General features: G+C 41.7%; 1 protein-coding gene across 2 annotated transcripts in view; it reads right to left on the bottom strand.

The window, feature by feature from the left end:
- The window catches only part of TBC1D12 (TBC1 domain family member 12), a 41,387-nt gene extending 26,929 nt beyond the window's left edge, over positions 1 to 14,458 (bottom strand). The window contains exon 1 of one of the 2 annotated variants that reach the window (XM_059851614.1): positions 13,587 to 14,458. In XM_059851614.1, coding sequence (XP_059707597.1) covers positions 13,587 to 14,401 — 815 coding nt within the window. In that variant the 5' untranslated portion in view covers positions 14,402 to 14,458. The remainder of the gene's footprint in view (positions 1 to 13,586) is intronic. The other variant, XM_059851615.1, reaches the window with a different exon arrangement.
- Between the last annotated feature and the right edge of the window lie 6,115 nt (positions 14,459 to 20,573).

The following is a 20,573-nucleotide window of genomic DNA, read 5'->3' as shown; positions in this document are numbered from 1 at the left end:
TTCTTTTATTGAGCACATATTCAATGAAGTCTGGTTCTTGTGAAGGCTAAGAGCTGGTAAAACTTTGTATCCTGTCAGAATAAACTTCACACAGGAATTCTAATCCGAAAGAAATTAATGACAGATTACAAATAAGCTTTGCTGAAGATGGAAGAACACTTCTTAATACATTGTTTTGGCAATTAACAATATCACATCTGAGGTGTTCTTGACAGCAGCAAAGACTTACAAAAGCCTTGTTAAGGAACAGTATCCATGAATGCTCACAAGTTGCATTCACTGGACTGCAGGAAGTGTACTAGATTTGATGTATTTGTTGCTGCTTAGAATATTCATGAGTCTCACAGATCCCGGGAAGAGTCAACTATTGAAATGGCTGGAAAGTCAAGAGCATTTTGGTACAGAATCTCAGAATCCATTTGAAAACCTCAAAATTCCTTAAAAGAGAGCATACACCTTGGAACAGAACAATTCTTTCTGTTGCAAGGACCCATGGGATAGAAGTATTAAATTAGTTCATTGATTTAAGCTCCGGTTTACAAAAGCCCAGGGGAAAGCTGCAAGAGGTTTTTTCCCCTAGTTCTTTTATATAACACATATTAACACCCTCAAATGACACCCTAAAATGTTTCAGTAGGTGCCTTGAAGAGCTCAAAAGCTAAATGAAGTGCCACAGAATGAGAAGTTATTGGCACAGACCAAGACATCTATTGCTAACATGCTTTGTATTACACGAAACAAAAACCTGTGGGCTGTGATCACACAACTGCAACAGCTGTAATGACAGCTATGACTGGTGGTTTTCTCCCTTATTTTTAACTGTGTTGCTTCAATTATTCCTGCCTGTGCCCAGGATAGTCTGTGCAAGTTTCACCATCCTGGTGATACAGCAATTCAAAAATGTTAACCATTTCTACAGGTGACATTAATACTATGTTCTGTTAATGAAATTGCTTGCTTCCATTCCACTTTTGCTTTTGAAATTACTTTTTGGTTGCTATTTAGGATTAATTAGTGCAGTCTAAATGCAATTAGAATTAAGTCTCAGAAGGGGATAGGTGGAACTTAATACTTTTTGAAATTTACTTTGATTTTTTAAATTTACTTTGGGGTCTTGACTTCCTCTCCCCCCCAAAAAAATCTCAACAAAAAAAACTTCTTTCCGATTTCCAAGTAGCTATAGGTCCAGAGGATGACAGATTTCCAAGATTTAGAGGAACTTACTGGAAAATATGAGACAATTACTTCAACTTTGATCTTAAATTTTATCCAAAACCAGATTGTGCTGTATTTGCATAATAGCCACTCAAATGAAGCTGGAGTGCTTTAAACAGCAGCAGGTAGGAATGGCCCAGGGTAGATCCATCTGCAGCATTCTGCCTCTAGCTATCACTGAGTATCACCTCTCCACAAGAACAGGAGTTTGACAAGAATCTTTTGTTTGACCAAAAATGTCAAACTAACCTCATTTCAAGCTACACAGCATTTTGCTACAGCTCTTTCAACAAAGATAACATATATGGACCTTCCCTTTGTACAACTCCACTGTGTGCCACAAACAACAGGCTAGCAGTATTCCACTGCTTTGTGCATCCCAGCAACACCTGAAGTAGCTTTCCTTCCCAGTCATTCAATCATTAGAACTCCATATACAGGCTCAAGCTTCACCTATTCTGACACTTTTAGCAATCTGAAGACAGATTTCAGGTGTAGAGGAAGGTTGGAGTTACACCTGAGCCTTTTAGGATGAATATCAGTATAAAGCATACTAACAATGAGACTACTTTTCTCTAATTCATTCATCTTGCACTACACAAAAATGGCAAAATTCAAGTGGTCTTAGAGGAGAGCATAAACCATGTGATCATCATACCTCTTATACATGAGGAAATTTTACTTCCTTACAGTTCACTTTAATATAGAAATTAATTTAACTTGAAATGCTGCTTTAAGTTATACAAAAAAAAAAAAAAAACCAAACACAAAACACACACACACACACACAAAAACCCAACACAAACAAAAAACCAGAAAAAAAACAGCCAACCAACAAAAAAAAAACCCAAAACAAAAACACTACACTATGGGGACCCTTGGCAAACATACAACGTGGCACCAAAAAAAAAAAAAATCCTCTTTACAAATAAAATATTAACAATTTAGGATTATTTTACCAATAAATTAATGCTGTGTTTATATCTCAATGCTGAAATGTAAACTACTATTCTCTGATTTCTCATCCTTACAAGATAACTTTGAGCTTGCTCAAAATGTTTACCCATTAATTTACAAAAAGAAGCCTCAAGTTATACTAACATAGTAAAAGTTACTTTTTTTAGATAAAAAAGCTAACTGTCAAAATACTTTTCTGACTTTTACTTTACACACAACAATCTGATATACTGTCATTTTTCATCATCAATCATTTCTTCTCCTTGCATCCATCTTTCAAGAGCTTTGATAACAGGGAAGTTGCTATGCTGAGAAAACAAGATTTGAAAGCCACAAGAACTGACAGAGGAGGTGAGAGCTGATTAGATCTTTCTTTTGATTAAGCACCTAGTACCTGTTAGTTAACACTGCATAAGACAACTGCATCATTTTAAATCCAGGGAAGCAACACACAAACAGGAAGGAATCAGCATCCTATCAAGAACATCCTCACTCTATCATACAAAGCTTTTCCTCACAGAATCACAAAGGCTTAGAAGGGAAATCCAGCACAGAAGTAATGCTACAAACAAGCACCAAGTTGGACAAAAAAAAACCAGTACATTTTCTCTGGTTTTTAATATAGTTACAAAAATATAGTTAAAAGCCCTGAAGTTAAATTTCTCTGAAATAACATTAAAAATCTACTGATTACAACAAAACCTCAGAGCATGTAAAAGGAATAAAGTAACAAAATTCATAAAAAACTGTGTTTGTATTACAAAACAACTGATTTTGCATCCCCACAAAATCCAGAGTTCTGCTTGCACATGCCATCTGCTCTTGCTCCACCCCATGCTAATTTCTTAATAAGCTTCACAGGCATACAAAATAGGTGTGTGTTTGAAACTTGATGAAATTTGAATTAGCTGAAAGACGAGCTGATAAGGAAATGACTTATTTACCCAACAATCTTTACCCAGAGAGCTGTATCAGCAAGGAGTTAGAAGAGGCATGTTACAGGAATTGTTATAGATACATTTTTACAGACAGAAAACCCTAAAATGAGTTGTTTTTATTTAAAACCATACTTTTAGAACAAATTCTGGAAACCTCTACATGCCTGCAATTCCATATTCTATATGGAATATTCTATAGCCAAATACATAACAAGAACTATTACATTCATAGTGGCATCTCTTTAGCAGGCATAACACACAAATGCTGCTTAAGAACACAGCAGAATTCTCCATACTCGACTCTTGGCCATTCTGTTATGCTCTCATGTGAAATAATTTGGAAAAAACAGCAGACAAAAAAAACCCCCATTGTTTTATTAAGCAGAATTAGCCACTCTGCTTTAAACAAGACTTTTCAATAATTTACATTCAGAAACAAAGGTAACTCAACTCTAAGCATAAATAATGAATCATTGAAAGGAAATAAAACCTTTTTGGTTAGCCACTCACCAAGCCTGCAGAGCAACAGGCATTCTACATTTTTAATTTCAATAGCTTCAAGTGTCAGCCCAACACATTTTGATCCAACACTTTTGTGATTGCTCTCAGCACTAGTTTCAAAGTTGTGCCCTATATGGGAAGAGATATGACCCAACCAGTTTTACAATTTCCATTTTCCACCATTTTGCTAAAAGCAGCAGCTAGATACAAGATTCTCTTTTAATTTTATTACCCCAACCACAGATTTGTTACAGGTTTCTAGTTTTAGGACCTTCTAGATGTAAAGATCTCCTCTTTCCCTCTGCACCAAGACAACCCAAAGAATATTCTAAACTACCCTCTCCAAAGGAGCTTCAATGTTTGCAATACTCTAAACCTTCAGTCTTAGATGCTACACAAGCAAGCTTTTGGCCTCTCTCCGCTCCCCACCCATCTAACAAAAACAAAATAAGGAAACAAAAAATCCTACTCAGAAAAACAACCATCCTCAGCAAGACCAAGCTTGTAGTACTTTTTAAAAATAAATATGATGTCTCCATTTATATTAGTGATCAACTAAAGCCTTGGCTACAATTAGGTATACCTGAAATTTAATGCACTGTCAAGGACAGTTCTCAGGCTAAGGATTGAGAAGCTGGAAGGAGGTGGCTTCTGGCGTCTTGGAGAGGACAAAGATTGAAAGATCATGGAACTGCACTGATGAGACTTAATTAGATCAACTCTCTTATCAAGCTCCTAGTGGATACCAGTCCCAAAGTGGCTTTACAAACTCTGCTGGCAGAACAGTTTTACTACAGGTACACAAACACTTGGGAAGTTTTAAGAGTTGAAAGTGCTTAGCAGTATTACAGAACACTTTGTACAGAACACTCATTGATAAACTGTATTTTACCAGACTACATTCTGCTCCTAACAAAGAGCTGTTGCCCAGGTCAGCTTTACAAGCAGTTCAAGCATTCAAAAACATACAGCACTCATAAAACATACAGCATTCATACATCAAGCAGACACATAAGCAAGGTAACTGATGGGGTTAAATTTCAGAATGGTTTAATACAAATAAAGGAAGAGAATCAGCCTTTACTTTTCAGAGTGAAGTAGCAAAGCAGAACTTTATGCCAGACTGTTCTATCATTTTCATATTTGATCAGGCAGTTATAAAGCTATTTTGATACTACAAGAGACAGTATGGTCAATCTTCTCTAATAAAGACCAAAGGTCACTAACCCACAGCATTTAAAACAAAATCTTAGATCACAGCTGCGAGAAGTGGAGAATTTTACCAGCTGACTACAGATAGTGTAGTGTATCTGTATTTTCTGGTATTTTTTGTATGGCCAGGAATATCTAATCCATCAAAGTCACAGCCACTTAATGAGCAACATACTCCAAGCAAAACAATGCTAGAGGAACAAGAGCCCTTCCTCCCACAAACCCACATAACAGGGAAGCCCATTTCTCCTCCTGGCACAGTAGTGTCCTACAATCCCTTCTGCTGCATCAGCTCCCACACCCTCTATACCTTGCAAGTCAATCCAGCTCACTAGTCCCACAGAAAACCATCAACACTTTTTCACTCCCCAGCCTAATGAGCAACAGCAGCTCACAGAGGATCATATAAATACCAGAAGCAGGGATGAAACATTTCCTTTGTTTCCTGACAATAACAAATTCTTCAGTCAGCCCACCAAGATATCTCACAAAGTACAGCTCAATTAAACAAAGCACCTGAAATTGTTCTAGATGTGACTCACTTTCAGTTAAGGCAAAACTCACCAGCTTTATCAGGGCAATCACGATACCTATAGTTCAAATGTTTCTATACAATGTAGGCTTTCAAAACAAAGGTGATAAAGATTTCCAGTCTTTGACATGGCCTACAAGTCTGTGAACTGGAAATTCAAACACAGGGCAGAGTTTTATTTTGAAGACTGTCCCAGGGGTGACTGCAACTCTGACCAGCCTGGTTAAGCCTCAGTTAATATTTTTCCTTTCTGGTGCCTGACAGAGTGCCTGTCAACTACTCGATTGCACAATGTAGCACTACAAGCACTGCAGCACTTCTGCAGTCACTCAGTGCATTGGGTTTCAGCTGCAACTAGCAATTCACAATATATTTTGTGTCATTGCTTCAGTGATCAATTGCAGAAATACTACAAAACACAAGAATTAATTTTTGATCGATTAGCTGATATAAGAAGCCTGGGGACTGATTTAATTCAGTTTTGCCTGACAACTTTTCTAAAAATGAGGAAGAAATTTTTCAATCTACCACTCCACTACTTACAGAATTTGAAGAACAAGTAATTTGCAAAACACAGTTTACAACAAGAAAAAGCTAGAATAATAGAATCATTTAGGTTAGAAAAGACCTCTAAGATAATTGAGTCCAACTATTAACCCAGCACTGATAGGATCACCACTTATCCATGTCCCCAAGTGTCACACCTACATGACTTTTAAACACTTCCAGGGATGGTGACTCAACCACAGCCTGTTCCAATGTTTGACCAGCCTTTCAGTGATGATGCTTTTCCTAATATCCAACCTAAACCTCCCTTGCCACAACTTGAGGCTGTTTCCTCTCATCCTATCACTTGATAAGTGGAAAAAGAAACTGACACCATGTCACTACAACCTCCTCTCAGGTATTTTTGAATGACAAGGTCTCCCTTCATTCTCCAGTTGTCCAAACCACCCCATTTCCCTCAGCTACCTAAGGCAGACAGATGCCAACCACACAAATACCTTTGATAGCAAGTGGTTTGTTTGAGTTTTAAAGCATTCTGGCATCCAGCACACAAACTGCTTCATTACTGCCCAGCAGCAGACAGACAAGATCCTACATTAATGAACGCAAGAGGCAACAGGACAGAGCTCTGCAAGGTCTGAGGCCTGACCACAGCCAAGCTTAGCCTGCCTATTCTACAGCTGGCCTTCAGGAAGTTTAGACCAACAAATGTCACAGGCAAGGGGAGCCAACAAGGAAGCTTTTATTATGCTACATGATCAAAAGACACTCTTTCACTTACCCAAGAGCACATTAAATAAAACTTCCCAACATAACAATGGAAACTGAACATAGCTTCTTCTTAATAAAAGAGTACCTTGGAGAAGGGAGAAAAATTGTAGGAAAGTACTCCTCTGGGCTACAGCTTTTCAGTCAGGCCATAAGAAAGCAGGAAAGGAATTAAGAAGAACACCAGTCTGAGTGTTTGGCTCCTAGAAGTTCTGAAAGAATAAACTCATCTATGACCATGAAAACTAGTTTTCTACTAATTGAAATCATAAGTTCACCCACACAACGGCCACGCTCTTCTTCAGACTGTTACCCCAATACCGAGCCAAAAGCAAAATGCTCTGCAGGTGGCTTGCACAGCTGACTGGTTTCTGAAAATACAGAGGCAAATTATCAGTCTCTTTTGCAGGCTCTCCTTGTGTTCAGACTTCATTCAAAAATCTGTAGGATTTTTATGCTAAGCTCTCTCAGACTCTGAGAGGTTTGACTGAGCCTCAGAAACAGGCTGCAGTACTAGAGAGATGAAGCAGAAACTGTGCTTACTTTCTTAGAAAGCAGTAATAAAAAGATGCACACACAGAGGCTGCAAAGTTTAAAGCAATGCCAACACCCAGTTCAGCAAACCTAGTCCCTTCCCAGCTGAACAACAAACAAGATCAATTATGATAAATAAAAAAGCACAGATGTTTATATCGTAAACATCTCAGTAGTTCCAAAAGACTGAAGAGAGGAGTAAAAATTTTTGCATCCACATGAATGCAATGTGACCAAAAACCCTTAAACTCCTTTTTATTCTTAAGCAATCAGGACAAAATAACCTAATGAATAACTGGAACAGCCAAGAGAGCAAAAAACATAAAACTATCATTTTCTTAGAGGCCAGCTGTGATTTAAGTGATCTCCTTTGGTTGTTATTTCCCATGTAAAACATTCTTCTTTTAGTCACAGCCTATTCAGAAGAGATGTTCCATTCACTTTGTCACTACTCTCAATATACTCTGTAAGAAACCCTGTGACTCCAAATAAGCAGGAGAAACCAATGAATGAAAAGGCCTTCTGCAAAATGAAGGGGAGAAGAGAAGATGCTTTCAGATTAAGTTTAAATGCCTCTGCAGAACACTCCTGAACAAAACAAACTATGATTCCAACAGTTTGCTGCACACAAAACAGCAATTTAAGCTGTTTGGCTTGAAAAAATCCACAGTCCCCCACAAAAAAAAAAAAAAAAAAAAAAAAAAAAACCTACAGCATTAGTTTAATGAGAACTTACTTCATGAAAATTCATACGAGGATTACAAAACTCCTAGTGCAAATATATGTACCAATGAAGAATATAACATTGTCCATTACACTATCCAGCAAGGAGAGCAGAAAAATTGCTAACAATACTTTAGCCATTACAGGCTGATGAAGACTATACACTTAAGGTTTCAGAACTGACATCTATTCAGGCAGCTTTTTTTCCTGGAGGGTGTAGCTGGGGAAAGACTTGCTGCAGACAGAAGCTGGAGCAACGTGGCCTTCTGAAACCTATCCAGAATAAAATCAACATAACATTCTTCTGCTTGAGCTCCCGAAATTTCACCTTGATTTGCTAGTCAACAGACATCCTAACCAAACTGATTCTCTGGGTGCATAGCATCTTATCTATGGTGAAACACTCACTGAAAGTCAGAAACTGGTCAACATGTGAACATAATGTCACAAAATAAATCATTCTTCACAAATGTCAAGGAAGAATCAACAGAGAAGCTTCTCAACTTCACAATATGAATGCCATTTCCTATTTTTATCAAGTTACTTATGTCTCTAACTCAGGAAAAAAAGAGTACTGTTTGAAGTTGTCCACAGATTAGGGTCCAGGTAGTACTCTTGCTTACTTTTTCCAATCAGCCTTAATTCAAAGCAATTATATGTATCCATTTCTTCACTTAGGTTAAAAAATTACTTACAGAAAGCAGAAACAACTGCACCCAAAAACAGAAGGGTGAAGGGTGCCCTCATGGTTTTTCAGGAAAGCTTTTATGTATTCCCTTAACTCTTCTCTCTAATTATCTTTCCAATATATTGATGGTATAGCTGCACTTTTTTTCATTTGGTTTGTTTTAATCTGGACAATGTAAAAACAGCACCAAAATCAACAACAAAACACACAAGTTTTTTCAGTAAGATCTGATCAAGATATAGGCACAGGCAACAACGGAATAGAAATTAAGCACCGTGAAGTGACCCCACCAATCTGTTTTGTTATCTTTACATGAATGGAAGGTTTAGAAGACCTATCAAAAGGACAGCCCATTCCCACTTGATTCATTTTTGATCAAAAGTCCACTAAAGATTTTTCTTCTCCATAAGTGCACAGTACATCCCCTGAAGTTTCATGATGATTTATGTATGCAGAGCTTTTCTCTAAGAGAAATGTTGATTCTGGTACTAAACCTTCACAAGACCCATCTAGGCAGATGTCTGGGTAGTGCAAAAAGCTGCAAGCAGTACTTAGTAATAAATAGAAATATAAAGTACATAGCTAGAGACACTACTGTGTACTGAGCAGCAACACTCAATGAACCTCCCTGCAACCCTCCAGCCTCTGCCAAGGACATCTGTAAAGGCAAGAAGATTAGCAGCTTTTGAAGGACTACCTACTTATGGAACAACAAGACTGTGTTTACAAAGAGGGAGACAAAGATGCGAGCTTCAGTGATTTCTTAGTGCTTTGTGCCTACAAATACTGACTTCTTTCAACTTTCCATCACCTCCTCAAGTGAATATTTTTCAAAACTTCTAGACAACAAACACAATCACTCTGGGCAATGAAGGAAGTATGAGACTAAAGACACTTTCCATAAGAATGTGTGCCAACTAGCCATACATACTTATAACTCCTTACACCTGTTTCTCACAGCACACTCCAAATCTTAGGTGAATACTGGAACACAAGTACTTGGGAAAATGGTGCTCTACTACTAAAAAAAGCAAGTATCACTGTTGTCAACAGTAAACTTTGAATCCAGGAAAAAGAAACTTTGACAACTACCAGATACCTAAATTTGTCTAGCAAACACACAATTCAGAAAGGTACAATATCTACATAAGCTGAAAAGATGTCTGGTACCTACCTATAGAACTATGAAGTAGAACTCATCTTTAGAAGAGGTTCAGAATCAGGTCTTTATCTTAGCCCTCAATTACTTGCTCCTGCTTGACCTTTTTGTTTTACTGTTTTGCTCTGTCCCTCAAAGCAGCACATTTAGAGCATACTGCAGTCAAGGTAATAATCATGACTTTAATTCAAGTGTCCATGCAATGTTCCTGCTCACTGAACCATTCTGCACCCAACAGGGATCCAGTAACCCAAGAACAGAGCATTGCCCTTGTAAGCTGCTGTGTAAGACCACAAACCTAAGAACAATGCCTGTATATGACTGCATTATCAATCATACGCAGGACTACAAAGCAGTGACAGGTGACTTGCAAGAAGCCATTTATTGCTCTGACCAAAACAGCAGCACAGTGGACACAAGTGACCACAGCCATGCAATTTTCTTTGCCATGACACCCTGTCTCACATACTGATCTACTTGTGGCATCCCACTTCACATGTGAAGAGAAACAAGATGTACAGCAAAACCAATTATTTTTCTGTTAGAAGTTGTTAGTATTGATTTGACAGGCTTAATGATTTGGAACAAAAACAACTTAAGATTCTAAGGCCATATATCATACCTAATACTTACCTGAAAAAAAGGTCCTAGTCACCAATGCTTTCCAGGATCTTAAAGTAATTATTAATGACAATCTCAAGGGCACAGCCACTCTCCCTGTCACAGAGTTTGGCTAAGATGCATCTGATGACAGCTGCTTGCTTTTTCCCCCACCTCACCTCATCAGTTTTCTCTCTGGTTCAGTGAATGAAGACAGACAATTAACATGGATTACTTCAAAGAACTATGAAGCAGGTCAGTCTGATAACTGAAGAGCTGGGAACAAGCTGGAACAGCTGGAAACAGCAGCCTCCTAACCCAGATCTGTCTGATCAAACTGTTTGGTCACAGCTATTACAACAATAAAGCCAAAGGCAGTAGGACTTGCCCCTTGCCTTCTCCTTCTTAAGTATCTGCAATAAATGTCCAGCTTTCAGAATAATTTCCATATAATTATGGCTATTAGAAAAACACAACGGGAAATAACAAATTTTAGACAGTTTACAAACTCAACAAAGAGCATTACAAGCACAAAACATCCTACATAAGATACTCCAGGTTGCTGGGCTACCCGTGTAGCACCTCCAGTACCTTTTGTTTTTTTTCTTTACATTTTGGGAGCAGCTACACACTCTGACAAAACACAAATGAGTTGCTCTCTCTCAGGTACACAACCACGTGGTACAACTCAGACTCTGGGGAGCAACATCACTTATGAGCCTGTGCACATTCAAAAATACAAGCAACCTTCTCCTGAGAACTTCAGAAGGAAGTAGAGTTGTTCCAAACATTCAAAAACAGGACAATTTTTTATACCATTACAGTTCTCATTACTGACATCCTCTTTTTAAGAACTATAGGATAAGGATAACCCACTTACATTGGAAATTGTCAGCTTTGAATTAATCTGGACAGTTTAAATAAAAGTGAGAAGTCTAAGCTTTTGAAATACAGGTTCAGAAGACAAGAACTACTGAAAAAGTTATAAAAGTTTTATTACCACTTTTCATAATGGATATTACCCACTCTAGTATTTATTTATCTAGAGACAAATCTATCAAGCAAGACAAGTTTGAATTTGCTTTTAAAGAAAATCACTGGAAGTTTTCATTAATCAATCTCATTCTGGCCGATGAGATTAAATCAGCTGTAACTAAGAGTCTTTTATGTATATATAGGCAGCACTGAAGGTAGCCAGTATTGCTCACCAGGCCAAATGCACCAGAGGCACAGCCAGCTGGGCCAGTCAGGCACTGTGAAATAGGATTTCCTGAGAGCCACTTTTCCACTGAGGTGTCTGTACTATAGCTTTTGTCAGGATAGAAGCAATTACACTTTTTTATATATTACCCAAGCCTTTACTAAAACCAGCAAATATCAATGTATATTGACAATTTCTACTGCACACCAATTTCAAACTTTTCTATTGTTCTAGTTTTATCTGAGATAGAGTTAATTTCTTCCCAGTAGCTGGTACAGAGCGCTGTTTTGGATTCAGTACTGGAACAATGTTGATAACACATTGAGGTTTTGTTTGTTGCTAAGTTGTGCTTATCCTAAGTCAAGGGCTGTGTCTCATGCTCTGCCAGTGAGGAAGTACACAAAAAGCTGAGAAGGAGTATAGCTGGGACAGCTATACTGGCCAAAAGGATTCCATACTATAAAAACCAAATGCCCAGAACATAAACTGGGGGAGTTACCCAGAAGGGGCTGAACAGTGTGTAGGGAAAGGGTCTGGCATTAACCAATGGGTGGTGGGCAACTGTGTTGGGCTTCACTTGTGTTTTTCTTTATATTATCATTATTACTATTATAATTATATTTTACTTTGCTTTAATTACCAAATTTTTCTTATCTTGACCTACAAGTTTTACTTTTGATTCTCCTTTCCATTTCACTGGGGCCAGGGGTGAAGAGGGTGGAAAGCAAGAAGCTGTGTAGTGCTTAGTTACCACCTGGGGTTAAACCACAGAATCTATGAGGAAAATGCTTCAGAATTTCAATCAATTATTGATTTGGGGCAAAATACAAATGTTACTGGTCGATGTGTTCAAGTAGTGAGGCAAAAGGAAGGTATTATCAAAGAATATTCTGACTTGGAAGGGATCCACAAGGATCATCGAGTCCAACTCTTTATGTGAATGTGAATTTAGTCCCTGTCTGAGCCAATCTTGGCCTTATTAGCACCATTCTCCAACCGAGCTACTCTCATAAAATATACTGCAGTCCACATAACGTGAGGAAAAAGGAAAAAAAGCATGGGAGGGAAGAACACTAATATGGAATAGCAGGAATCTCTCAGTCCATCCCTGAAACAAAATGGGTGCACCAAACTTTTTCTTCAACTGCTACTATCCTTATCCTCAAGAAACCATCTCCTCTTTTCCTGAGAGCTGGCAAGGAAGCTCATTTCTCAATTTGGGATCCCACCTCGAGATCAAACCTCTCCCATCTCAAATCTTCAGTTAAAAGATTAATTTTATTCTGTCATATTAGAGACCTACTGTCCTATCAGAGTGACTTGAACAACAGCTATAACCCTACGGTTTGGGAGACTTAAAACTGCTGGAAATTAAATTCCTCACTTCAAACATAATAAAGGTAATATAGAGTGGGCTATAAATTATTATGGTCCAGCTTCACCTCCTGTGTAGTATGCTAAAGAGTGAGTAATGCGACAGAGATCCCAGGCAACAAAGCTGGATGTCCCACAGCTTTCGGTTTTGTGCTAGAAACTGAACAGAAGTCAATTCAAGCACAAAGCATAGTCCTTGAAGTTTTCAACACCACACTTAGAACTAAATAAGTAAACTCTATCTACACCGTCAACAAGTAGGAAATGCTTTATAACACTTGTCAATTTCCACGACGATTTGAAAGGCGTTTCCAACACCAACAACTTTCACTTTATTCTCCAAGCGTTTAATGAGTACCACTGTGATCGTTCAGACAGCGATATGCCCTGATACAGGAAGCAAATTCCAGTTTGAAGTCCACGTAGTTCCTAGTAGCAAAAGGGCCTTTATCATCTTACTGTCACGTCCAAAGCCTCTATTCTGTCCTACAAGTATCTGCTTCCTAGGGAAAGAGCTCGTCAGGGTCAGAATCGCCCTTCGTGCGAAGACAGACCCTGCTGACCCGCTTCTGCACAGGAGCCCACGGCCGCCCGTGACCCGGCCGGCAGACCCGCATCCCCCTCGCCCCAGGCTCTGCCGGGGACGGCCTCAGCGGCCCCGCCGCCAGCGCCTTTACCTGGTGAAGAACTCGGCGAAGCTGCTGCCGGCGCCGGCGATGCCCACCCGGTGCCGAACCCTCTCCGCGGGTTCCTGCGGCGGCGGGGCCGGCTCGGCGGGCGCGGTCCCTCCGTGGGGCAGGTGCTCCGGGGCGCTGCGGCGGCGGCTCACCTCGTACGTGTTGCGGGAGTTCAGGTTCACGTCCGTGAAGCCGAGGGGTGCCGGGGGCAGGGCAGCGGGCTCCGCCCGGTCCCGGCAGGTCCGCGCGCCGGGGGCGGCGAGCACCCGGCTGCCGGCGTCGCCCCCCGGGCTGCGGGGCGGCGAGGGACTCTCGGCCGCCGCCCCCCCGCGCCGCTCCGCCTCGCTCCGCAGCCGGCAGCTCCTCAGCGGCTCTTCCAAGGCGGTTCCCAAGGGGACGCCTTCCGCCGGGCAGGGGAGGAAGCCCCCGTTCTGCAGTTTCGCTTCCTCCTCCTCCGGCCCCGGCTCATCCCGTCTTGCCCGAGGGGGTGGCGGCGGCGGTTCCTGCGGCGGCAGCAGGAAGCCGACGTCCCCGTTGGTCATCCTCCCGCAGGGGCCCACGGCGCAGGCGGCTCCGTTCGCGGGCTTCTCCGGGCAGCGCTTCCCAGTCGCCGCCGCGGCGGGGCCGAGCGCCGCCAAGTACCGCTGCAGCAGCCGCTCCTGCCCCGGCCCGCCGCTCCGCCGGCTCGAGCCCCAGCTCCCATCCCGCTCCCCGTCCTCCTCCTCCTCCGCCGCCTCTTCCTCCGCCGCCTCCTGCCGGCCCGCGGGAAACACGGCTGCGCCGCCCGGAGCTCCGGCATCGTCCGGCCCCACCATTTGCCGCCGCGGAGCCCCGGGGGCGCGGCGGGGGCCGGGGCGCGCGCCTTCCTCCGCACCGGCGGCGCCGCGAGCGCTGGCAGCCGGCGCCGCTCCGCGCGTCGGGCAGCGGCCTCGGCGGGGGGCGGGCGGGCCCGGCACACGCAGGCGCGCGGCGCCGGCGGCGGCCCTTCCCCCCGGAAAGTCACCATAGAGAGGCCGGGCAGGAAGCACCCGCCCGCTCGCCCTCTCGGCAGGGCCGCACCCGGAACCATAGAGATGCCACCCAGACGGGCCCTCGCCCGCCAGGGGCGCTGTGGAGGCCACGCCGCGCCCCCGGTACCGTATTGCAACGGGAGGCTCGAGGCGCGCAGCACGGACCGCATTCCGCCGATGTGCCGCGGCTGCCGAAAGCCCATCCCGTGCCCCGGAGCCGCCCAGGCTGAGATTGAGCGAACTGTCCCGGCTGGCCAGCCGGGCACACGCACTGAACACTGGCGGGCTCCGAGCGGCGCGGCGGAGGGGCCAGGGAGCCCCGGCACCGCTGCCCCCGCGGCGGCGGAGCTGTGGGCACGAGGGACGGGCAGGGCAGGGCAGGATAGCATCGCTTTTTGGAGGAGACGGGACGGGGAGAAAAGGGAAATGAGATCGGCACTTCGAAATCCTGGGGTGAATCCTCTCCTGAGCAAGGGGTGGGATGTCGTCTCCGGTTAACGCTGGAGAGGCGGATGGAGGGCATTTACAGGTCCCATCAGCTATGTTTCCCACCACATTTCTCTGGAAAAACGAAATTATTACAGTCTCTTCGGCCCGGCAGGAGAGCAAGGCCACAAATCACACTCAAAAAAAGAGGCAAAGGAGCTTCAATTCCTCGGAAGAGCAGTAACAGCATAAGGTCCCATGCTTGCTGTTGTAAGCTACCCCTCATCGTGGACAAACACCAAAAACACCCCAACCCAACAGATTAGTTAGGCATTCCAACAGTAAATACAGTTCGTAGCAAGGCAAGTGCCGCTGTCCTGGGAATCCTTGGCCAAAGAAGTTCTCCATTTAATATCCCCACCTTAGAAGGTGCTCCAGCGTGGTGGAGGGCCTCGCTTTTAAAGGCAGGCAAGGGGAGCATGCCCAGGGGGAGCTGTGAACCCACCACGGCGAAGGATCAGCCTCTCTTTGGCTTTATTTTTTTTTTCCCTTAGAAATTGTGAGCATTTTGGAAAGAAAGGTTTAAACTGGGATTCTTCACCTAAATAAAAATTTGATGCATTTCATTGTGTTGTGATTTTTTAGCACTTTGCAATATAAAGTCTGGGCTTTGCTCAAGTTAAAAAAAAATAGTGATTTTTTTTTTTTTTTAATTGTCATCTTGTAGCTGCACTTTTGAGGTCAGATGTGCGACACTGGTGTTATACATGCAACAAGGAAGTCTGACCTCACCCTTTTTGACTTGAGTAACTGGCTAATAGTTATGATCTCAAATTTGATTTGACTATCTTGATAGCAAGCATGCAGCCTCATCCAGCTGCAGCTGTGCCAAATATAAAGGACTATTGACCTCAGCTGCTTGCAAAAATACACAATAAATATCTCCAGCATTGCCCATCCTTTGAATATGGCAGCTGAAATGCTTGTGGGAACACTTTGTATGCTACTTTGGTCAAAAGAAACCATTAACGAAGATGAACTAATTAAGCTTTTTTTGTTAGCTAAAGCTTTCTAATTAAGGTTTTGCTGTAACTAAGATGGTAGGCTTTTTGTTCTCCACTGTGATTCGGGTCATCTCAGACGCGTGGAGACTGATCACTCTGCCTACTGAGTGAACACACATCCTGGGTGCTACAGAGGCTCTCTTGCTTTTACCAGTGAGAAGTTCAGGTTTAAGGAAACACTCAGATCCAGAGAGTGTCTGTGCTCATTCTCGACAGAGTTCATTGTTCACCTGGGATGCTCTATGGCAGAGTCACCCTTGAACAGACCTCAGTGATTTCATTATTGCAGCAGCAGCAAAGCAGTCCCAGATGTTAAACAAGCTGAGTGAAATGGAGACTGGCCTGAGGGTGTAACGCAGGGCTGGGTTGTGGTGCACTGATTTCAGTCAGTGCAGCAGGGGTAGCTGGTAATTGTGCCAGAGGTTCCAAAGGATAGCACATTGTGTTGCACAAAATAAGACCATTTGGTTCATTGGATTTGCATTGATTTCCACCTCCAGGACTGCTGTGGTTTAATCCCAGACAGCCATTCACTCAATCTCCCTGTGGGATGGGGGGGTGTAAAAATGAGGAAATCCATAGGTCAAGATAAAGACAGTTTAACAGGTAAAGCAAAAGCTGTGCACACAAGCAAAACAAAACAGGGAATTAATTCAGCACTTCCCACCATCAGGCAAATGTTCAGCCAGTTCAGCTCAGTCTGATTTGAATGAGTAAGGATGAACAGGTAGTTGCAGAATGCTGTGAAGAATCCACAGGGAAGAAGTGGGATTAAATAGTGGATTATGAATGAGGAAACTGTAATTTATAATGTGTTCCCAAAGACTGAGAAACAACACTAGTCTGTAAAAAAAAAAAAAAAAACAAACTAATAAGCCAATGCCTATCACTACTCATTTTCAAAAGGACAACATAACAAGGATTCAAGTATTAGTCTAACACTTGTGCAATCAATGCTGCTAATTGAAATACCCACTGTAACAGGTACACCATAACCAATATGCAGCTGATGGTTTCTCAGAGCTGTTTCATTACTTCTGTAATTAAAACATGGAATGGCTTCCTCAAATCAATGTATAGGAAGAGCTGTTCCCTAGGGCTCCCAAAACCTCAGATGTTCTTCTATTTACAATACAGTTGTGATCTCTGGCAGTTCACTCCCAAGGCTTTCACTTCTTTGGAAATGCTGCTTCGGAAAGAACATCTTGCACCCCACTAACAGCAGTTTACACTTTTAATACAAAGCCCTCTGGACAAGATCTCATCTCAGAGTGTAACTAACAATTAATTAAGTTGTTTGGCAGACTCCTGCACACTGAAAGCTTCTCCTTGGCACACTCCCAGTCCTGCTGCAGTCCTAGAATTAAATTACACTGCCTGTGGATCAAACACTCTGTATACCTGTATTGAGGCAGTTTGGTCTGTATTACTTTGCTTGTGTATGTTTATGCTTGTGGTGGTTCAAACAGTGCCAAAAACACCCTGAGAATTGCTATGGGCTAAGCTGTAGTTGTCGTTGCTCTGTTAGGCACCAGGAGCCTTTCCAGGTTATTGACAGCCACTGGAAGACTCTCCTTCCATGTAACCTCCTTGTTTCCCACTGCCAGACAGAGCTAATTAGATTATATACCTATGTATAGACTTCTGTTTCCTTCTGGCTATCACCATCAAAATACAGAAAAGCCAAAGGCTCCAATGTATCCAAATGCTCCTGGTTTAAATGTCATTAAATCCATATGGACATAGAGAGTTACCTAGAAATCACCCTTATCTGAAACCAGGTTAAAATAGAAACAAACAGAAGTATTTATTACCACCTCCAAAACAAATTTGTAATCACACAAGTTCTTAACAGTGGAAAAGATATTAATGAAAGAAATTTAAAATCCACTTCTGTTATGATCCAAAACTCTTTTGCTTTCCTCTTTCTATCAAGTTAACCAATTAGACACTTACCTGACCCACAGTCTCAGTCCATGTCCCAGAAACCTCATGATGTGTTCACAGAGACTTCAAGTTTTCTCTTCCTTTTTGTACAAATTCACCTGTTGAGATGCACAAAAATGGGCAGAGAACAGACACAGATGAAAAGGAACAAGTAAGTGTCAACAGGCAACACAGGACCTCATATTTCTCAGCCTGAGATTGTCACTTGCTCAGGCAGTAACTCTGTGTTGTTAGGGGAGGTGTATTTTTGGGATGAAGTGAAAAGGAGGTCACTGTAGTGAGGAGAAGATCTGAGCCCATTTCTCCTGTCCCTGAGAACATTTTGGCTGTTGTTCTCTACCTACCTCTTTGAGGTTTCTTTAAGGGGTTTAGAGGACCAAGAACAATTATTCTCTCACATATTTCATCCACTAATTTTGAATCACATATATTCAGTCTCAACTGGTTTTGACGGTTTAAAAAACTTTCTGGTTTTCAGGCAGGATAGCAGCTTGGTTCTTAGCCTACAGCAGTACCCATTTTTTGTGAGAATTCATTCAACTGCAGGGATTTTACTTTGCACTTTTCCTACCAACATATATGGTCACATGCAATATGAGTGTTTACTTTTCTAACATCAATATGTTGTTGATAAATATTTGTTGGTTCTCCCTTTTGGTGATTACAACAAATTCCTGTCTCGGTCTTGTGCTGTTTGCTTACTGTGTCATTAATACAGATAAAATCACTTCTATGGCTGATAAAGCAAAAGCAGGAAGAAAAGTAATATGTGGGATTTTTTTTTTTTGCCAAGTAATATTTGATTTATATTCTGTAATAATATTTTTAAATAATGTTGTAATACACATTGGGGAGTGTATGACACTGAGTGTATTACAGTGAGGAGTCTGTCTTTTCATTCTCCAAACACATTCTCTTCATAAGGTAAGTTCACATTAAATATTTAGGAATAATCTAGTTGATCTGATTTTAATTTGCCCTGAACCTACAGATGCTATGTATGAATATACAGCATGACTCTAAAATGTTGCCGAGACCGAGTATCAGGATCTGGGTATCAGGACCTGGGTGCTTTTGAATTCTGTTTGATAAATTTAGTGGCAAGAGAAGTACTCTAAGAAAAAAAGTCCACCAAGATGAAACTTGAGTCTTTCCTCCTAAACTCAAGGGAAGTTGAAAGGGGCTTAAGACTATTTGCAGATGAAAACTTTTAATTGGATTTTATTATAAATTATTTTCTTGAGATATGACCAGCATAGAAGCTTTCAAACCTTTCATAGAAAGTTGAAGAAATTGTTACAGAATGTACAAGAGCAAACGAGTGAACAGCATTCAGTGACAGTATTGGTATGAATTGGTCTTATGGATGAAAAATAACCTAATTTTTTTTTGCCACGTGTTTTAGGTTTTTTTACTGTCCTAGAAATTCTGTTGGTTTCACAGCATATGAAGCTGGAAGATACAGGAATAAATAGCTGGAAGCAAGGGCTGCCTACCTCAATTTACAAAGCACTGCTTGTGAATGTTGAACCAGGTCCGAAATAATAGCAAAAAGGAGTTTATCCTTAAAAGAACAAGTCTCCCTTATCTTGGGCAAACAGAATAAGAGGGAGTGGTTGGAAAGTTGGAAAGGGTAAGGTTCAATTTACTGCAGTGTGTTTAAGCTGCACTTAACTGGCAGACAATCCCTCAGGAAATGCTGCAGCCAGGCACAGCCAGTAGGAGTAGGACTAATCACAGGCAGTGCAAAAGGGGAGAAACTTTTAAAGTGCATTATTTATTGAGGACATTTGTTAAATATATTTGCTGAGAAATGTTTGTCTATTTGTACAAACCAATATGCAACATTTGGCATCATGGATGGACAGGAATGAGGGAAATGAGAGAAAAAAGGCGTATATTTACTACACAGAAATATCACCTTCTAATTATGCAGCATTGCATCCTACACATAGCCTGAGCTATTTTCCAAACAGCACTGAGGCCTGTGTTACTGAATTATTCTGTAAAGTTTTTCATGTTATGCTTATCAGTGAAGTGTCCTAATCCAACACTGCTGTAAATGGAGCTATTAGATGATGGCTGTGGCTGAACAGTGTGACAGTGGAACACTTCTCATTTTTCAGTTCCAATGGCATTATGTACATTATTCTTAATTTTTCCTGACTCAGTCTTAAGAACCAATCATACACACTGCCTCCATTTTTCTGTGTAATTGTTTCCATAGATGGAACATCAAGGAAGAACTGAAAGAGACCTGTTCCCAGTCTAAACAGGGGTGTCTCCAGGAAAGTACCTATCATGCAAACAAGCTGCAGCCAGTGCACCTGATATTTGGCATGTTCTACCACAGGAAAAGAAGCATATACTACAACAAGGGCTTTTGTTTATCTGTTTTTTATTCAAACACAAATTTGCTCAGCCCTTGCTGGAGAAGGAACATAGAGCACTAGGTGGCAAAGTGTGGGAGCTGTTGGAACTTCTGGAGCAAATACTGTAACCAAGGAACCCTTTCAGGATGGGTTGGTTTTTGACCAGGG

Source organism: Haemorhous mexicanus, chromosome 7 (genome assembly GCF_027477595.1).
Source record: "Haemorhous mexicanus isolate bHaeMex1 chromosome 7, bHaeMex1.pri, whole genome shotgun sequence".
In the NCBI taxonomy this organism is placed as follows: Eukaryota; Metazoa; Chordata; class Aves; order Passeriformes; family Fringillidae; genus Haemorhous; species Haemorhous mexicanus.
Note: the sequence above shows the minus strand (reverse complement) of the source record. Positions and strands in the feature narration are given on the sequence as shown.